Raw genomic sequence first — 21,968 nt, 5'->3', positions numbered from 1 at the left:
CTAATTAATCATTCCCTTCATCAATGAAAAGGACTCTAATAATGGAGTTGGAATCAATTAATCAATCAATTAACTGATTCATTGGTTGTTGTCCTTCATACTCAAAAATTATATCACTGGTGACATCTTTTGACTGGGGCATAAATTGTATTTAAATGAGGCACAATTAAGTGAAAGTCTTCAGTTTCACTCTCTCTTCCAGAGTTAAGTCCAGCAGCAAGACAAAACACAATAAAACATTTGTTAAATGGCTACTGCATGCCAGGAATACAAAAAGAGACCAAAGACATGCCCTGCTCTCAAGGAGCTTACAATGCAATGGCAGAAATAATTTACAAACAAATATGTACAAAACAAACAATTTTAAGGATAAGTAAGAAATTAGAAAAAGAAGACACTGGAATTAAGAGCTGTAGAATACTTCTTATAGAAGGTGGAATTTTATTTAGGACTTAGAAGCCAAGGAGATCCATATTTGGAGTGAAGGAGGGCATTCTAGGAAAGGAGGCAAGTATGATAAAATGCCCTGGAAGGGACTTTAGAGACCACTTAATCTAATTTCTTTAGTTCATAGATGCAGAAATTGATACTCAGGAACAGAAAATAATTTGTCCAGCATTTGTAATTCCTAGCAGTCAGGGGCCCTCACTCCTACCCAGTGCTCAGTTATCCTCTACCATACATGCTGCTTTCCAACTAGAAACAGATTCATTTCATAACCTTGGATCCTTCTCAGTTCCACTCAAGACTTCTAAACTGAATGAATTTAATCATAGCCCCCTGGTACCAGTGGCAGATTTGGGCGAAATGCTGCCAGTCAACATTACTCCATCACTAGAAGAAACATCCCCCCCCCCCCCATATAATGAGGGACTAACCAAGTCCAGCCCTTGTGAGCATGGACAGCATTCTTGGCTAATGCAGACCCCATGTGGAAGGACTGGGAAGCTTGCTTCTTATAAAACATGATGACCCGCAATTGATGAGTTGTGTTCCTTGATTCAAAGCATGCATAGACATTCTGTAACTGGTGAAGAGATAGACTTTTGGTTGGATGCTGAGCTGAAAGACACTATCCAGTCAAAGTGAGTCTTTGAGTGTTGTTCGAGTGAGAGAAAGAAGCAGTAAGCCTCTGGATGGGAAAAACTTCTGATCTTCTCCACCTGGAGGCAACAAGTAAAATGAATATGGACCTCTGCTCTCAGTCTCTTTGAACTGATTCGTTCCTACTTATGGGGAAAGGAATATACGGAGATAGATATAACCTTAGGAATGTCCAAAAATTAGAATAATAAATGTAGAAGTTTGGGAATTGAGGTACTAGTTTTTGTGGCCAGATACAAAATAGTGAGCAATGTGTCTTACCCAGCAGAGATGTAGGATTCAGGGTAATTAACAACAGCAATTCATCCATTGTCTAATGACTGTAAGTCAAATTTTGGAGTAGGAAAAACTCTCTAAAAACACCTTTAAATTTGAGCCTCCTCTACCCAGGGATTGCATTGTTCTAGAGGAGAGACTGTGCCCCAAGGGATGGAAGAAAATATTTGTATTTCTGTTCCTTCTATAATTTTATAGCAAATATATTTTTGTAAAACTAATTTATGTTCATCAATTAAATTGAGCTAGGATATTATTAATTGCTAACTAACATTGGGGATAACACACCGGAATGAGAGGGCCTCAAAGTACTAGCATTAGAGAGTCACCCAATACCTTCAGGGTTACCCCTAGAACCTAGCGGGGGAAATGTAGCCTTGCTCAGGGAACCTGATGTACTAATATACATATGGGTGGGGAGAATAAGTCTGTAATATATTGGCTTTTATTCTTTCTCTTTTCAGGAATTTTACTTTGCATCTCAATACTATATGGACTCAAAGGACAAGAACCTTGAAAATGGTCTTCTTTTGCATTAATTAACAAGTACACTGTGTGGTTTGAAAAATAACCCAGAGAGGAAGTTCTGAATTTGGAATCACGAAATTCTGGGATGACTAAGTTTAATTCTGAGTTGACTCTCACACATAACTGCCCAGCCCTTACTGCCTTCCTGACCTCTAGTCTCACATCTCCAGATGCCTATTAGACATCTTGAACCAGATGTCCCATAGATATCTTAAACATAGTATTTCCAAAACTAAACACATTGTCTTTCTCCAAAACCTTCCTTTATTCCTAACTTCTCTATTAGTGTCACAGACACTAATATTCAGTCTGTTACTTAGGCTTAAAATTTAGATTGTCATCCTCAACTTCTCATCCTCATTCGTTGATGTCTAATAGTTTCTAAGATCTCTCAATTTTTACTTTTGCAGCCTTTCTTGAATACTTATTCCTCCTCTCTTAACACTGCCATCACCCTGATAGAGGTTCTCTTCATCTCATTTTACTTTTTTTTTCAACTACATGTAGAAACAACTTTTTTTTTTCTAAACCAGAGTGGTAAGAGCTAGGCAATGGGGGTTACGTGACTTGCCCAGGATTACACAACTAGGATAGAAATAACTTTTTACAGTTGTTTTCTGACAATTTACAATTCAGATTCTTTTCCTCCCTTCCCCCTTCACACATACAATAAAAAACTCATGAAAGAAAAAAAGTGGAAGATAGCTTTGATCTTCAATCAGACTCCAACAGTTCCTTCTTTAGCTGTCAATAGCATTTTTCAAGATGGGTCCCTTGTGGATATCTTGGAAACTTGCTTTATTGATAATAGTTTAATCCTTTGCAGTTGATCATTATACAATATTTCTTTTACTGTATACAATGTTCTCCTGGTACTCCTCATTTCACTTTGTATCAGTTTCATGCCTGGATTATTGCAATAGCCTTCCAAGTGGTCTCCCTGTCTCAAATCTCTCTTCACTCTAATCCATACTCCATTCAGTTGTCAAATTCTTGTTCCTAAAGTACAGGTCTATACACATCACCCCCTATCCCATTCAATAACTTCCTATTATCTCCAGGATTAAATATGAAATTCTTTGGTTTTTAAAACCCTTCAAACCCAATTTCTTCCTTCCCTTCCGGTTTTTATGCACCTTTCATCACTCCATGCACTCTAAGATCCAGGAACATTTGTGTCCTTGCTATTTCTCCTGCATAAGACTCCATCTCTTTCAGAGCATCGTCTCTGTATTTGGAGTCCAGAATTCTCACTTCTCATCTTTACCCTCTAGGACACGTTCTCTGGCTTCCCTCAAGTCTCATGTAAAGTCCTATCTTATACAAGAAGGCTTTCCTAGCTTTCCTTAATCTTAATGCCTTCTTTCTGAGAGTATTTCCAATTTATTCTGTACACATCTTATATGTATATAGTTGTTTGAATGTCATTTCCCCATTAGAATGTAAACTTCTTAAGGGTATGGATTTGTTGTCTTTCTTTATATCTCTATAGCACATAGCACAGTTCCTGGCCCATAGGAGGTACTTAATAAATACTACTTGACTAATTGCTACTTATTACCTATGTAACCTTCAAAAAGTCATTTTGCTCATCTCTTAGTCTCAAATTCCTCATCTGTAAAAGGAGTAATTATATATCTGAAGCTGGAAGGACCTCAGAGACCATCTAGTCAAACTCTTCTCTTTTAACAAATGAGAAAACTGATACCAAGGAAAGAGATTAAGTACCTGGCCTGAAGTTTTAAAGGTTGTAAATATGCCTCAGGTAGAATTGAAATGTAAAATCTCTGACTTAAGAGACAACACTTATTTTCACTGTACCTCATAGGCACTTTAAGATTGAGTGGTCCCCAAAGTCCTGTATAACTCAGTGGTGCAGTGAATAGAGTTCCCAGGCATAGAATTAGGAAGATTTGAGTTCAAATCTGGTTCTAGATGCTTACTAGCTATGTGACTCTGGGCAAGTCATTGAATCTCTGTCTATTTCACTTTCTCTAACTCTAAAATGGGGATAATAATAGTATCTAATTTTCTGGGTTACAGTGAGGCTCAAATGAGATAATATTGTTAAAGTCCTGGTTTTGGTATATAGTGGGCTCTTAATAAATGCTTTGTTCCTCCCTCTTTCCCCATCTGACTTCTACATCTGTGATCCCTACTTCTCCTTTCCGCCTTCCCCATGTTGACTAATTATAACACATTTTTGATGTGGGGAAGAAGTTGGAACACTTTCCCAAAATGTGGCCAACAGAACCTTTGAAGTGGTCTGGAATAAGGGAATCTGGAGGGGTGGAGATACTGGATATTCCACAATATCTTGTTTGTTTGCACCTCTATCAGGTCTTGGTTATTATTCAATTGTTCCAGTCATGTCCAACTCTTCATGACCCTATTTGGAATTTTCTTGGAAAAGATTCTAGAGTGGTTTGTCATTTCCTTCTCCAGCTCATTTGATTGAAGAGAAAATTGAGGCAAACAGGATTATGTGACTTGCAACTTATATGTATCTGAGACCAAATCTAAATTCATTAAGATGAGCCTTCTAGACTCCAGGCTCAGCACTCTATTCATTGCACCACCTAGCTGCACCTATTAGGTCTAGAGCTGTTATAAAAATCATAGAAACACCATAAGCACTAGATCCCTCCACTCACCAGTTCTATTCCAAACAACCTAATAAATGACTCACTTTGAGAACATGGAAAATGATGAAGAAGCAAGAAGGATTTTTTTCATGTTTTCTTAACATTTATATACTGTTCCAATTAGTAAAATGTCTTGACCCAAAAGTGAGAAAGCCACTTGTTTGGAATTCAGGGCACATTTTCTATCCCATCCATGCAGATGTAGAATAGTGGGAAAATCAAAAGGGTCAATTAAAAACTGGACTTGAAACATGTCGTGTTTACTTGAGCTAATCACTTAACCACACCATGTCTCAGTTTCTTTCTTTGTGCAATGAGGGGATCAGGTTCCAAGATCTCCAAAAACTTTCTAGATCTGAATCATACAATAATTGAACTTAACAAGTATTGAGCTGTATATAAGTGCTTTATATGGTGGTTAGATTCCTACAAAAGTATTAAAACAAAATAGAATCCCATATGGTTTATTTTTATGACAGTAAACCATAAAAACAATACTGTTAAAATACTGGATTGATGAGTCTATGAGCTCCTGAGGTATATTTTCCTTCTAATGATGCAAATCACACCCCACTCATACCTTACTACAAGTTCCCAAAATGTTCAATATGTGAGAGGAGCTGGAGATCTTTCTCTAGGCCTATTACCATTACATGGGTACCAATACAGCATTTGGACTGTCTACTGTCATCCTTGGTTCTCAGTACATGCCAGGTCCATCTTCTTTTTTTCCAATCATCCATTTCTGAGGTGGCATCTGCTACTTCTTGTACACATATCATTACTGGGAATATGACCCAACTTCTTTATGTCCACCATGCCTCTTTCCATTATCCTTTAGGTGACCCACCATTTTGAATCATCGAATTGTTTGGGATTCAGAGCACATTTTATCTTTCATGTTCTGTATCCAGGAGAATACTGATGTTAAAAACATTGGGGTTTGTTTTTTTATATTTAAAGGAATTGTAGAGGAATTGAAGAAGATACAGGGGATAAGGAAGGTTTTGTAACAGGGAATGGAGGAGTTGAAGGGAGAGAGGGAATATGACTGCCAGCGAGGTAAAAGGAGAGAGATGCACCCTGCTGAGAGACTATCTTTGAAAAATGGGGTTCCTAGAAATGGGCCAGCTATGATAGCCTGAGGGTATGTCTTCTCTATTGATTGATGTCAATACCCCATAGCAGGTAAGCACAAACCCTCCTGAGGGACAAGCCTCCCCCCAGACTAAAGTTGCCTAGCAGGGGTCCAATAAGGACTGTTTATGGTTGAATGGATGTCCTGGGGCTCAGCTCCCTCTATATCCCCCTGAAATGACAGTTCTCTTATCTGACTGCAGTTATTTAAGTAAAGATAAATTTTAACAACAAGTTTGGATTGGGAGGTATCACAGAACAGGGAATCGGGATTTCCCTAGATTGGGTTTGAGTCTCTCTCAGCTTTTGAGCTGAGGCCAGGCCTCACAGGCTGATGGAGGATTTCTTTTATTCCTGTCTATGCTATATCTATGCTGACTTTCTTAAGTTCAAAGTCTTAGCAGTAGACAGCAAGAGGAAGAAAAGGTTCTGACCTTCAGAGCTGTCTCTTCGGGATGACACCCCTAAAGACCTACCTTACAGTTCAAACCACTCCCCTTTAATCCTTTTGCCCGATGACACGATCACAGAAATCCAGGTAGAGCACCTACTTAGGGAAATCAGGAATAGAGGAACTTCTATCCCGAATAAGGTAGAGAAGCTCCTTCCAGTCCGAGGGCCAGGAAGAGAGTCAGGAGACCAATTGCCACTCCCAGTTGCCCCTCCCCCCACCAACTCTCATTCTTGTCAATATCCTCTCTCTAACATTCCAACTGCTGTTTGTTCCACCTGAGTGGCAGAAAGTCCAAAACTTGCTTCAGTTTTCCTTTCCACAATTTCAAGTAATAGTGTAAGATCTATAAAAGCATTCTACAGTTTCAAATATAGTCCAATCTGCTCTCTTATTACTCCTCTCTGGAGCAAGTTCCTTGCTTACTTATAGTGTTTGTATAAAGCAGGCATACTGATGGATAACTTGATGGGTTGTCCATTTACCTTCATGTCATCACCTGGCATAGTTAAGTATTCTTCATTGCCTTGGATTTTAACCTATGAGGATTGTTAGGCTTCAATTTTTTTAATTATAGAGTTCATCAGTGAGGCTTGAGGTACTAACACAATGTTGCCTACAGTTACATGCTGGGGCCCTCCTCACCTATGGGAAATACTTCTCATATTTACACTTTGCACTGCATTTCCTAAATAACAGTGGTAAATATTTTTGTTAAGCACTGAATTTGAGGCCTTGCCCACTTCTTAGGGGCAGGAATTGTCTCTGTTGTATTGATTCTCTGATTGTCATCCAACAAAATTACCTCTGTTGTCATCTTTACAAGAAATCTTATTTGATTTTAACACAAGCACAAGATTCTTTGTTAAAGGAGAGCTTTTAAATTCGTATTTTATTCTATTCCATCAAATACTTTTTTATAATCTCCAAGTAAATAAACATAAAAGGAGGTCAATAGGTTTTACATTAGAAAGAGCAGATTGCAAACTCTAAATACAAGATCACATTCAATCCTCACAACCATCCCATAAGGTAAAAACTAAGGGTATTATCCTCATTTTACAGATGAGTAAACTAAGGTGCAGAGAGATCTTTCTGACTTCAGAGACCTCTCTCAGAGAGGTCAAGTAACTTGTCTGTTATCACTCAACCAACAAACATCAAAGGTGGGATTCTGACTCAGTTTCCCAACTTCAAATTGAGCATCTCTTTCACTACAACATCATGTCTAATGGCACAGATGATTCTAAGCAACATGATTTGGGCAAACTCTTTCCCCAGCATCTTTATTCCAGTTTCATTTGCCTCACCTTCCAGCTGACATTCTGTGGTAGAATAACAAGGCTCTGTACTTACTTGTGACTGGTAATGGCAAATTGCCTATTATTAATTGGGATATATATGTAGGTCATTCTCCTAATGGATGACTCCTGCCTTACCTCTTGGCTGTGAAAAGGGAACTAGTGTTCATTAAAGGAAGGCTGAAAAAGGTGAATCGTGTGAGATTTGTTTTTAGACAAAAGAATTCCATCACAAGATATTAACCAAGTTAAATAAGAAAAGAGATTAATTTCTTCCTCAGGAAGAGGAAGAAGACAGGGTATGAGGACAGCAATGTAGACATTTTGCTGGCTACAGAGAGTGCGCTGAAGGTGACCACAAATTGAAGAATGTTGATACTATGGGTCATGGTTTGCAGAGCAAGAGATGCCAGTATTGCAATCTATGTTCAATGAACTAGATTTCTAGAGTAAGGAGGAATCCAGGTGTTTGACACTACCTGGAGGTAGCACCAGAGCCAGAGTAAATGTTTGTAATGGAGGGGTTCTTCCAGGTTGGCACATGTCCATTTACAGTTTTAGGTCAAGCATTTCTAGATTGTCAAATACAATGCTAAGAACTTGTCATCAAATTCTCCCAATCCCTTCCTAAATGCAGAGATCATCCTCATATGCCATCCCTTCCATATACTTTTCATGAGTTCCTTCAAAATGGCAATGGTCATACAAATCCTTTTGGCAGGAGCTGAATTTGGTAGAATTCCACTGAATAAATGAAGCTCATTTTTTTTCTTACCTTTTCTAGTTTGTAACACCCTCTGTGTAAGACCAACAATAAAAGCCAATGGCTGTCCAGAACATCTTGAGTTTTTGCTAGAGAGAACTGATCCACATTAATTTTCTTACTCAAAGATCAATTTTCCTCCATATTTCATGATCTGCCCAGTTTTCTCTTTCTACCATAATGTGTACGGCATAGGGAATATGGAACTCCAGGATAATACCATCCAGTTCCTTCAAGAGATTCCTAAGGTCTTCCATTTGTGAGAGGGTAATTTTCTGAGATCATTCTCAAAAAGAATAGGCACTGTTGAAATAGATTTTACACATTTCTCTTTCAGTACAACCCATAAGCCCTCTCAAGAGAATGAGATCACCCTGGCTCTTACGCTGAATTTCTTCCACAGGTGATTAATCTTCCCATTCTTGAGTCTCTAGAAAGTCTCCAAATCTACTCTAAAGGATTAACGGAATCTTTTATACTCCCTGCCAAGACTGTTCTTCTTCCCCTAAATTTCTACATAGCAGGTTTGGACTGTCAGGGTGTTCAGATATTAAGCTTCAATTCATTAACTGCGATTCTCTTATCAATGATGTGAACAGCATAGAGTTAGTCTCAATCAGAGCTGAGACTTCAGAGATGCTTGCAGGGCAATGTTAAGGCTAGGCTATGTTGTCATTGTCATATGTATTCCCTGTGGTTGTCCTGTTGATCCTGTCTCTGCTAATGAAATCTCTATATTCATCAACAAATTTCACTAAATTCTCACATCCTGGGGCCCTGTGAAGGGCAGAGTCCTTCCATAATCATGGGCAGGAATTGGAAGAGGAGTCAATCATCATGGGCAATTCACATTGTATATGGAAGGCATTTTTCTATTGTAAATCTGTACTGGATGGATCTCTCTGGGAAAGGGATCATAGAGCTGGGAAGAATATACAGCTAAAATAAAACCTCAGAGGCCATTTAGTCTAATCCCTTTTTCTTGTATTTGAAAAGCTAAAGCCTATGAAAGCTAAGCAACTATCCAAGGTCACAAAAGAAGTAACAGAAGTGAGGTTTAAACCCAGATCCTCTGACTCCATTGTCAGGGTTTGCTTTAGTACCACACTTATTCCCAAGAGCATGGGAAAAGATTCATGCCAATGAACACAGATTTAAAACTAGAAAGGACCTTAGGAAGTCATCTAGCCCAATCCCTTCTTTACAAATAAGGAAACCAAGGCCAAACATATTAAATGACTTATCCAAGGTCATATAGGGAATGTCAGAGATAAAATTTAAACCCACATTCCCTGACGATGGTCAGTGTTTGCTCTATCATACCATTCTGATTGAGCAGCTAAGAGGCACAGCGGATAGACTGCTGGGTCTGGAGCCAGGAAAATTCATTTTAATGCATTCAAATCTAGCTTCAAACACTTACTAGCTGTGTGTCCTTGAACAATTTGCTTAATCCTGTTTGTGTCAGTTCCAAAACTGTCCAATGAGCTGGAGAAAGAAATGGCAAACTATACCAGTATCTTTGCCAAGAAAACCCCAATTGGGGTCACAAAGAGGTGGACATGATGGAAATGACTGAATAACAAACTCTGATTCCCAAGAACATGGGCAAAGGCTCATGTCTAAGATAACAGATTTAGAGCTAGAAAGGAACTTAGAGGTTACTTAGTCTAAGCCCTTTATTTTATAAATGAGGAAACTAAAGCCCCAAAATTAATTGACTTGTCAAGGTAACACAGGTAATAAGTTTTGGAGTCAGTATTTGAATGCAGGTCCTCTGACTCCAGATCCAGGAATCATGCTACCATATGAGGCTGACTCCTCCATCAACCAGAAAACCTAAGGAAATGGGTGGAGCAGTTTAGCTGGGTCCTAGAAAGGTGTGGAATGTTCACTGGCCTTGAGGTTTATTTGTCCTCTCAATCATTCCAGTAAGCTAAGGGTCAAAAGAGTGCTGGAAACAAATTTGCCACCTCTTCCACTTTTCTAATCCCTAGTCTGGAAATGATCTCTCCCTCCTCTGAAATTCCACAGCACTTAACTTCAAAGTAAAACAGAATATGTTTGTGAAAAGGACCAAGCAGCTACAATATAGAGGCTTGATTCAGAGTCAGAATCCCAGTGTTGACCTATCACATCCTCTCAGCCTCAGTTTTCTCATCTGTAAAATGAGTTGGAGGAATTGAACTGGCTCGAAGTCTAATTCCTATAATCTTATTCTGTCTATTAAAGCATAACCTCCTTATGTGTTATTATCTTTATGTCACTCTAGCAATATTTTTATCATGTAGAAGACAATTAAGAAATATTTATGAACTGAACTAGAAGAAAGTCATACAATAATGCAAATAGTGAGACCAACAGAGTTAAACTGAACTCAAAGTATTTCAAATAGCCTGTGTTGGTTTGGGAGAAGAGTTGAGCAAACATATCTCTCTCCCTCTTTGCAGAAATAGGAGGCCAGAGGTGTGGAATATAGTACATGCACATGATAAATGGATTGGTAGCGAACATCTTTTCTCTTGCTTTTTCAGTCTTTCCTACAAGCACTATTCCTTGGGTAGCAAAGGGAGGAAGGGTTTATTTGGAAATGAAGATGATATAAAAACATAAGATCAATCAAAAAGAATTTAATAAAACAAAATGATTAGGAAGAGATTAGGGTTTGAAGGCTTCCTATACAAATTATTAGGTGCTATCATTAGCTCAGGAATGGCTTAGCTTTTGGAGTTGAGGTTCAAGAAAGGCAATGTCCACCTAATGTCACAGTGACTAGAGAACTAGGCATGGAGTCAGGATGATTTGAGATCCCACCCTGCCTCAGACACTTACCAATTGTTTGATACTGGGCAAGTCACTTAATCCCTGTTTACCTCAGTTTCCTCATGTGTAAAATGGGGATAATAATAGCATCTACCTTCCAGGATTGTCGTAAGGATCAAATGGAGATGATAGTTGCAAAGCACTTCTCACAGAGCCTGGCACTTGCTAAGTGCTGTGGAAATGTTAGCTATTATTACTTGTTAAATAGCTATTTCTACCTCCCTGAGTTCCTGGGTGCCATGGTGGGTGCAATCATCAAGAAAAGAAGAAATGAAAAATGGCAAAGACTTCAGGAGTACACATTAAAAATTGTGTGTCCCATAGGCACATTTCATAATAGCAAAGTTCTGACTGGTGTACAGCAAAAAATAAAATAAGCTAAAAGCCCCCTCTTAAGTAAAAACTATGGGAAATTAAAGGGGAAAGACCATGTGTATGGTCTGAGTTTATTTCATTTTGAAAGCTAAATTTCCTAGAGACTCATTGAATTTTCTGGTAATTCTTTGCTTTTTCTCAAGCCAACAAAACCATTAATGATTTTATAAAGTAAACAGGGAAATTTAAGGCAGACATGAATTCCATTCTGCAGCAGGGGTGTACAATGTGACAGCAACTAGCATTTAATTAGAATGTCCTCTCTTCACCTCATCAGACTCTCCACTGGCCTCAGGAGGCATCAGATCCAATGCGTTTGAGATGTTAAAACCATTGATCATACCCTGTGGCTGTCACCTCTGAGAAATAATAGAGTGCTACACAAGCCTATCAATATCTACATTGAGTGACTGCTAAGCTTGGGGCAAAAGGAAGAAGGAAAGAAACAGGAAAAAAAGAGAGGCATGAGAGAAGCTTCCAGTCTATACAACCACCATAATCTCCTCCAGGGGTTTTCGCTTTAAGTCAGGAACTGTGCTATCCTTGCTGGGATACCCAACGGGGAGGAGCATCAGCAACTTTTCATTGTCAGGGCGGTCCAGCAATGTCCTCAGACGAGGTCCACAGTTCAGAGGGGTGGTGGTGACAGTCACAAGACCTGCATTCTAAAAGGAGAGAAACAATATGCTTGAGTTACCATGGAAAGCCTCTCTTCTGGTGTCCTTTCAAATCTTTGACTTCTATATTGCTCAAAAGATATAGGGCAAAAAAATACTGAAGGCTGACTGCAATGCCATAGATAATTAGTCCCTTCCCTATCCCAAGACCCCTAATCCACACACTTCCTACACATGATAGACTCAGATGTACAATTCTAGAACTGGAAGGGACCTTGGAAGCCATTGAGTCTAATCCCTTATTTTACATATGAAGAAAGTGAGGTACAAAGAGGTTAAGCAGCTTGCTCCTAAGACCACACAGCTAATATCTATCTGAGGTGGTATTTGAACCCAGCTCTTCCTAACTCATATATTTTTTAGGAATGGAAAAGCTAATCTTCTTTGATAGTTTGGCCAAAGAGAAAGAAAGTTATAATTTTCCAGGGAAAGATATTTAGGAAGTCCAATTCAGATGAAAAAAATGATGAAAAACAATGCTATATTGCTAAAATCAAATGTTCATCTGAAATTATCTGGCCAAAACTACATATCCAACAAGGTTGAACAGACCTTGTGGCCCCTGAAAATGCTTAAGTCCAGTGGCAGATGGAGTACCTGAGATGCTCATACATGAGATCTCATACAGCTCTGAAGACTGCAGGCAATCGATATTCAGTTTGTCCAGGTGGGGGCTGTCTGGAATCATTTTTTCTTCCTCTCACAAACCTCAGTTGTCATGTGTAGAAAAGGGTGAGAGTGGGACCATTCATAACACAACTTAGTGAAAGCTAGAGGGCAGCAAACTCAACAGCAAAATGAAATGGAGAGAGGATGAAAGGATTGAAAAGATCAGTGAATACTGGATTCTAATGCGACTCTAGCTCCATGGAAGATATATTTAGCATTGAGCCATTATGGCCTTCCTTGTTTTGGCAAGAACTGATGGTTGGATGTCTATCTTTGGTCTGAAGAAACAGATTAATTCTAATATTGCTCTATTAAAGTCAGGTTTGGGGTGCAAAGCTATGTTAGACATGTAGAAATGACTAATTCAGAACTTTTTTGAAAATAATAAAAGATCCAAGTTTTCCTCATATTATCATGGCATAGTAGGAAGGGTTCTAAAATTAAGTTCAAATCCCAGATCTGATTTGGTACTTAATTCTCTGAGACTCATTGTCCTCATCTCTAAAATGAAGGGGACGGGTTAGATGAATTCCAAATTCCTTCCACATTGATAGGTTATAAAGTAAAATCTTATCTATGATATTTTTATTTTTATATAATATACATGTCCCAATACCCTCCCAGAGAGCCATATTAAGCTTATAACAAAGAATAAAAGAGAGGGTTTGAAAAGTAATTCAACAAAACTAACCAATATGTCGAGCAAGTTTTACATTAATGCAATGTTAATGTAGTGTTCCACACCTATCATCATCATCCTCAAAGAATGGAGGAAGGTCCATTCTTATATTTCTTCTTTAGGGCCAGTCAGTCTGAAAATTTTGATTATGATATTACTATAGGAAACACTGGGGCAGGATGAAGAGGAAAATGGTAGATGGGTTCCTTGGGTTGGCTGTCATGACAAAGTACCAGAGTGAGAAGGTTCTTGTTAAGATTTCTAATCCCTTTTGTTCCTATAATCACCTAAATTCTACTATATGTTGATTGGTTAAAAAGAAAACCTCCTCATCCTCCTGTCCTTCTAATTCCAATGTTACTCATATTAATCTCTTCACCTATGATGTCTATGATCCTTTTATTGTGCTCTCACAGAGATCTATCCAGGCATCTAGTCTGATCCAGTGGCAATAATGGATCCCTATATGAGGGAAAGAACTTAAATGAAAACTCCAAAGTTCTTCAGGCTGAAGGATTTGGTTTGGTTCCCCTCAACGCTAGAGCCTCCTCTCTGAAACCATCACCAACTTACCCTGAATACACTTTATATGTACACAATCATTTGATTGTCATTTTGCTATTAGAATGTCCTCCTTGAGGACAGAGACTGGGTTATCTTTCTTTTTATCCCCAGCACAGGAGAATGTCTCACATATAGAAAGTACATAACAAATGTTTGTTCACTGACTGACACAAAAACACGATAATTTCTCTAATCTTGTAATTTATCAAGAAATTACTACAAATAATATCCAACTCTATTTTGGGGTCATGCCAATCACCAAAGCATTTTTACTGAATATATTTTCTACTTGAACTACCTTGCTTAGAAAAGCAGAGAGAGGACTTTTTTTTTTAATGAACAAAAAAATTGCAAATTTCCATAAGTTTGAAGTTCAGTAGGAATTTTAAAGTAAAATTTCAATTGTATCCCCAGAAGGTATCTGCCCCCCCCTTTTTTGTCCTGCTAACATACCTGTAAGGCAGCAAGGAGGAAACCACAAGCAATGGAAACACTGATCTCATTGTAGTAATGAGTCTTTCTTCTGCCACTGGAAGTTATGCCATAGACTTTTTTGAAAATGAGAATCAGAAAAGGGGCTGTGTCCAGGTATTCTTTGATCCAGTTAGTTCTGAAAGGGAAAAAAAAGTGGTTGTTTTATATTCTTTTATTGTCCTCAAAGGAGCATTTAATTAAATTTTTAGAAAAATAAATTTTATTTTTGTTTTGCCTGTTTAGCTACAAAATAAGAGAAACGAAGGCCCTAAATTATTATTTTTCTATTTCTCAGATATCTCTTTCTTTGGTTACTGCCACTACTCTTCTTTACATCCTTCTCTGGCCTTTGCCCAACTTTGATAAGAGAGCAAATTGTACAAGGGAAAATTGTTTAGTGTCATCTAGGTGGATTTAAGGATTATCAGTTTATAAATATTATGTAGTCTATGCCTGTCAAAATCTTGTCCATTCTTCATGATCTAACCCTCCTCCACAGAGCCCTACCTGATAAATTCAATCAGAGATATTCTTTTCTAATCCCATTCTGAGTTAACTAATTTTTACATTATGAGTATATTTGGTAAGCTATTTGGTGAGTATTTAGAAGTTTCATGAATTAGTCTAAAGCTGAGTAATCTTAACTAAGCATTTAATTAGCATCTAATATGTTCAAGGATCTATGCTAAGTGCTTTATAATGTTATCTCAATGGATCCTCACATCAACCCTGAGAAAGTAGGTGCTTTTATTATAGCTATTTTACAGTTAAGGAAAGTAAGGCAAACAGGAGTTAAGTGACTTGCCCAGAATAACACAGTAAGTATCTGAAGTCAAAATTCAAGACTTCCTGTCCCACTTAGCATCCTAGGTACAATTATGCGTTGCTTGCATGGTTATTTACTGCATACATAGACTGACAAGGCAGAGGAGGGAGATCATATTCCAGAAATGAAGAGGAGTCTCCTAGAATGCTCAGGGGCAGGAGATAACAATTAGGGAACCAGATTGGCTCGAACATAGATTGCACGAGAGGAAGTAATGGGAAGGAAATTAGATTAGAAAAGAGTTTGGATGTGAGATCTCTACCTTTAGGAAGTCTATGGATCTCAACAAACTATTTTAAAAACCGTACTGTTGCATTCAACTCAGTAACTCAAAAAGTATATAACATGGAACAAAATATGAAGTTTTCTCTTCTGTGTTCATGCTAAACCTGACCAAGATATCAAATCTCTCCACTGGGTCTGGAGAAAATCTTACGCTTGGATTTTAGAATGTTTCTCACCAATAAGCCAATGAAGATATAAACAATAATAGCAATATCACTGGCTTTTTCAGAATCTCATAACACAATACAATCATATAAATCATGTTTTTAGAGAGTGATTTTATGTCGTTAGACAATAAAGGAAAAGCAGACTCAATTGAGTCAACATAGGCACAGACTCTGATTTCTTCCCTCCTCCTCTAAGCTGAGAAAGTGAGTTTTCAGTACTTCAAATACCTGTTTCTTGTCCTATTTTTGCTTTCCACTTGGAGATAGGTAGTTCATCTAGGTCTGTGGTATGAGTGTATATGGGCTCATTAGTACTAGAAGCATACTTTGTAAACATATTGTAATCATAGTAACTTCTAGTAGGAGGTCAAAGTGTAAGGACCTTTGTAGGAGAGAACAAAGCAAATAATTCTCCTGCCAGGTACTGATTAGTGCCTCACATACATTTGCTCCTGATCCAAAGAAAAGAGAAGTTTAATTGCCTTATGTCATGTCATCAGGTCAAAGGTAGAAAAGGGATAATTCTCTAATTTCCTTCCTGATCCACAGGAAAATAGCACACACTAATTGCAGCTAATGAAAAGGAAAAGTGAATGAGAATGGACAAACCAAAAAATCCTGATGGGGATCTAGAGGGAATGACTAAAAAAATTAAATACTTTATGTATTGAAATTAATTTAATAATAAAGCTACTAAGCAAGTTTAATTATTTATGTTGATTCTTTATGCTAAGTTTTCCCTAAACTTAAAATTTTGGGGGTTTATAAGCTTTATTTTTTAACATGTCTCTCCTCTCTCTCAAATCCAGTGAAATATTCTTTATTGGGAAAAAAAGTAAGGAAGGGACGGAGGGAGGGAGTGAGGAATAAAGGAAGGGAGGAAGGAAGGCAAAAAGAAAGGGAGGAAGGGAGGAAGGAAGGAAGGAAGGAAGGAAGGAAGGAAGGAAGGAAGGAAGGAAGGAAGGAAGGAAGGAAGGAAGGAAGGAAGGAAGGAAGGAAGGAAGGAAGGAAGGAAGGAAGGAAGGAGGAGATGGAAAGAGAAAAGAATGAAGGAAGGAAGGAGGGAAAGAAGGAAGAAAGAAGAAAGGGAAAAGGAAAGGGAAGAGAAGGGAAGGGAAGGTAGTTGCAATTTCTCACTTTACCTTCAGTAATGTCAGTGTTAAGCTTGGTCCATGTTAATAATACATTTGAGAGAGACAGAGATAGAAACGCAGAGATAGTTTTTAGTAATACATTTGAGAGAGAGAATGACAGACAGACGTAGAAAAATAGTGTTACTTGACCTAATATTCATAATTCTCTCCAAAATCAAACTCAAATTGTTTTATAAAATAAAGCTAAACTTACCCAACATCCTGAGAAATCCATCCTATGATTATGATCATGCTAAGTTTTAAATACATAATATTGATTCTATTGGATTTCTTACTTTAGTTTCTTCAGGTCATTAACCCATTTGTCTCCCATTCTTTTCTTGTAATTTACTTCCTCTTCTTCCTCAACGATCATTCGGATTCTATGTTTCACTTCTTCATCTTGTACAACCACGAAGGACCAGGGCTCTGTGTGTGCCCCACTTGGTGCTGTTCCTTTGAACCAGTAAATTAAATAAATAAATAAAAACCCAGAAGAGGAATGTTAAAGGGGATTAGAGAGGAAAGAAGGAAATAAAATGTCTAAACATATAAACCAAGTACTATGATCCAAAATATTAAGTGACAGGACAAATTAATGCCTCTCCCTGCTCCTTAAGTTAATTTTTTCAGCAACATTTCTTTAATTTAGCTTCATGTTTAAAATTGTATTGCTTTTGTTATCTGATGCTCTATTTTTTACTGGTGATTTTGCATCATACTTATTTTTGGATATCTTCCTCCTCACTCTTACATCCCTATGAACTTTTCCTTTTAACAAAGAGAAAAACAAGCAAAAAAAAATTCCTACCATTTGATTATATACATTGTCATTTCATACTCAGAGTCCTTCATCTCTCAAATGAATGGAGGGAATTATAAATCCTCATTTCTTTTCTGGGGCTGATTGGTCATTTTTATTATACAAGTTTGGCTTTTTTTTTTGGTGTTCTTTTTTATTACATTATTGAAAACATTATGTATATTTTTTTCTGGTTCTGTTTACTTCACTGTCTATCACTTCTCTAAAGTCTTCCCAAATTTTCTGAATTGCTCAAATCAGCCCCATTTTAAGTACTTTTAAATTAACTAAGGGGGACCAAGGCCATTCCTTCTGAAGACTGCAATGATTCACCCCTACCCTTCTAAATATTTGAGGCAAAGCTGCCTGAATTGCTGATATAATCACAGCTCCAAAAGTATTTTTCTTTGAAATCCAGCAAACTAACTAAATAAAGCTATAAAGTTCATTAGAGATTTATAAATTCCATTCAAGGGAGAATAAAAATATATATGCCTAAAGTCACTAAAACACATGAAAATTCAGTCAAATAGCTCAATAAATCTTTATAGATTTTCTTCTATGTGCAAAGTACTGGGACGTGTGCTGGATGGCACATGATCCCTGCTCTCAGGGAAATTATAATCTAGTTAGGGAGACGACGCCAACACAGGAAAGCTTAAATAACTGTTACTGCTTCATAGTCGTGCATGAGATGCAATAGGTTAGCTGTCTGCAATGCCTTAGTTGTCTAGATCACTGGATTATGACCTGAGCCAGCTCTGGAGTCCAGTCTCTTTGAAAACTTTCAGTGAAGCCAGAAGATGGCAAGAGTTCCCCTATCTCCTCCCATTCCAAGAGTTAATAAGTATTTGCTGAATGAATAAATGCCATACTGAGATGGGAGACAGAACATTTTATTCTTGGTAACAGTGCTTCAGGCCAGAGTTTATTATGGAAATGTATATTAGAAGCTGGTCAAACATCAAGTTTCAGGCCATGCTAGCTTTGAATTTCCTCTTTCCAAAGCTCTTCCCTCCACTTTCCTTTGTATTTCCAAATATTAGAAGAAAAATATTTACTTTATTTCAATAAAGTCCAATGTCCTTAAGATTTTAAAGAAAACTGTATCAGTAGCAAAGAGAAACTCAACATAGGTTAATTTCAAAGAAATAGATTTCATAAAAAATAGTACAAGCAGTCAGAAAATACTTTCAGCTCCTGGATATGCTACTTCCTATGTAACCTTTGACAAATCTCAGTGCCTCAGTTTCCTTAGCTGTAAAATGGATATAACAATAATGATACTAGCTACCTCAGAAGAATACTATGAGGAACAACAAGATAATGTAAAAGAAAGTATTTTGAAGGTATAACACCTCTGTGAATATCTTATAACTTTTAGATTGAAAGTCTATCAAGAGTAAGGACTATATTATTTCATTTTTTAATATTATCCCTAGAGTTTCACAGAATGCCTTAAACAGGCAAGTTCACATTAGGTAAGTACTTAATACTCCTTTTCCAATTCAATTCAAGCTTTTGGCTATCAGGCCCATCAACCTTTGGTACAGTAGAGTGACCCATTTGTGTGCTTTCAGTAAGTTTTGAATATTACACCAGATGTGTGGCTGCCTGGCAAATGCTTTGAGCAGCTACTTCTATATATTGAAGGACTTGGTTTCCACTTAAAAATAAATACCTGCGTAAAGTATCCTTCCATTTTAAACTGAAACTAAATTAGTTCTTGTTTATTTCTTTTTTAAAGAGACAATGAATACAGATATGCACTAGATTAATCTCTCTAAATAAATTAGAATGTAGTTTATGTAGGAACAAGACACCATTAGGTTAAAAAAATCAAAAGATTTTATTATTAATCCTCTTCTTTCTATAACTCTCAAACCTCTTTCTTCTTCAAACAGACTCTTTTAAACTGAAAATTAGTTTTCTTGGAATTTTTAAATCCCTTGTTCAAAGCCCATGTTTATTTACATGGACATGCTAGTTAATCAGAATTTGTAATAAAGAATCATGGCACGGAGCTAGATATTTTCCTACAGGACAATAGGGGGAAAGATGACCTCCTGTGTGTCTGATTCTTTAGGTCAGTTTTTGTTTTCTTCTTTAAAAATAAGTACTTGTTTGCTCAGACACTTTGAGTTTATCAGAAATCTAGGAGCTGTTGATATGTTTGCATCTAAGCCATGTGAAAGATGCGTGTTGCTTCTTTAGAGATAGCCAAATTGTTGAAAATGAAAAGAACAGAATTCTAGGAATGGCCTATCAATGCAGATGAGGATGTTTGCAGGCAAAGGCATCATGCTATGCTTCACAAGCTGTTTGAAAGTCACAAATTCTCCAATAAGTCACATCACTCATGCAGCCAGCAGCCTCAAGAGACCCAGCTGCACAGTCTCATACCTGCTGTTTTGATGACATTGTCAATAACCTGCCTTGGGACCGGCTCATTACTTATGAACCTGACAGACCGCCTCTGATTGAGAAGCTCATAAAATTCCTGAGACCTCTTAATCATTTCATTCTCTGGATAGCGTGGACTGGAGAATGGAATATGTTCAACACTTTCATCTAATTCATGCGACTCGTCCTCATCTGCAAATAAAGACAATGACAACAGTAATGAAAATCTGATTTGTGTAATGTTCTATAGCCTACAGAACTGGTTCACCTATATAATATCATTTTATCCTCACAATGGAAAAAAGGCAAGCATTAGTATTCCCATTTCATAGATGAGAAAACTGAAGCCAAGAAAAGTTAAATGACTCATCCTAGGTCACTTAGCATTCCATCTGCTGACTCTGGGTTTTTTGTTTTGGTTTAGTTTGGTTTTGCATAAACTGTGACTGATGCCTAGAATGTACTCTCAGTTCTATTTCTTAGAAGCTTCCTTGATGGCTCATCTCAAGTATCATATCCTACAGGATGCTTTTGCTGAGGCTCCTTAGTTACTAATGCTTTCTCTTTCTCCTTAAGTTATATAATGTAAAGGATAGTGGATTTGATATCAAAGACCTGCTATCATGAGCACCTGAGTCTTCTCTTATCCAGGCTAAAATTTGGATTCTTTCAAACAAATAAAATATGATACAGACTCGAATCTTTTTACCATCCTGGTTCTCTCTGTCTCTCTCTCTGTCTCTCTGTCTCTCTCTCTGTCTCTCTCTCTCTGTCTCTCTCTCTCTCTCTCTCTCTCTCTCTCTCTCTCTGTCTAGATTTTTCTGTCTCTCTGTGTAAATATGTCTGTCTCTTTCTGGCTTAGTATTATTATAATTATTCATTTAAAAGTATTTTTTATTGCTTTGGTCCTCCCACTACTACTCTCCTCCAATGAACAATTTAAAAAAAATTTATTCAAAGATATTTTATTTTCCCAATTTCATGTAATAACAATCTTTAACATACATTTTCCAAAATTATAAGATTCAAATTGTCTCCCTCCCTTCCCACACCCCTCTTGGAGTTGGTAAGCAATTTGATTTAGATTATACATGAATAATTATTCAAAACATACTTCCTATTGTTCATTGTTGTAAAAGAATACTCATATAAAACCAAACCCCCAAAATAAAACCATAAATACACTAATAAGAAAGATAGTCGGCTTTGATCTACATCTGACCAACAGTTCTCTCTGGAGGTAGATAGCATTCTTTGTCATAAGCCCTTCAGGATTGTCCTGGATCATTGTATTGCTGAGAGTAGCTAAGTTACGCATTTGGTCATTGTACAGCATTGCTGCCCAGTGAACAATTCTTAAAAGGGAAATTAAATCTCAAATCAATTAAATCTCAAAATATATGTTTACATAGTCCAGCAGAAAAAAAATCTCCATGTTGGCCGTGTCCAAAAATGTGTTTGTCTTTTTATTAAGTTTATCAACTTTGTCAAGATATGATGATATATTTAATCTTCATTCCATGATAGTAGTTTAACATTATATTAATCAGAGTTCTAAAGTCTTTCAAAGTTGTTTTTCTCTATTATGTTATCATTATATCAACTTTTCTCTTGGTTCTATCTTCATTCTGCATCAGTTCATAAGGTCTTTTCAGTTTTGTCTAGAATTGTCCAGTTCATCATTTCTTGAGGCACAATAATATTCTATTACATTCCATTTCCACGTTTTGTTTAGCTATTCCCCACTCTAGTTGCCTTCTAGTTTTTTCAGTCTTTCTAAAGTGTCCATTTTAAAATGTTTGACTGCTGGTGGTCAAAGTTCTTCATAATTTGGCTTCTCCCTGCCTTTCCAAGTCTTCTTATACCTCACACTCTAACAAAACTGG

General features: G+C 37.2%; 1 protein-coding gene across 2 annotated transcripts in view; it reads right to left on the bottom strand.

Moving 5' to 3' along the window:
* Positions 1–10,815: 10,815 nt before the first annotated feature.
* IYD (iodotyrosine deiodinase) overlaps positions 10,816–21,968 on the bottom strand; it is a 74,623-nt gene continuing 63,470 nt past the window's right edge. For both annotated transcript variants that reach the window (XM_007484714.3, XM_007484713.2), the window contains exons 2-5: positions 20,083–20,274; positions 17,174–17,333; positions 14,446–14,602; positions 10,816–12,068 (exon numbers count right to left, since the gene is read on the bottom strand). In XM_007484714.3, coding sequence (XP_007484776.1) covers positions 11,886–12,068; positions 14,446–14,602; positions 17,174–17,333; positions 20,083–20,274 — 692 coding nt within the window. In that variant the 3' untranslated portion in view covers positions 10,816–11,885. The remainder of the gene's footprint in view (positions 12,069–14,445; positions 14,603–17,173; positions 17,334–20,082; positions 20,275–21,968) is intronic.

The sequence above is a fragment of the Monodelphis domestica genome, chromosome 2 (assembly GCF_027887165.1).
Source record: "Monodelphis domestica isolate mMonDom1 chromosome 2, mMonDom1.pri, whole genome shotgun sequence".
Lineage (NCBI taxonomy): Eukaryota > Metazoa > Chordata > Mammalia > Didelphimorphia > Didelphidae > Monodelphis > Monodelphis domestica.
The sequence above is the reverse complement of the archived record's forward strand: the minus strand, read 5'-3'. Positions and strand labels throughout refer to the sequence as shown.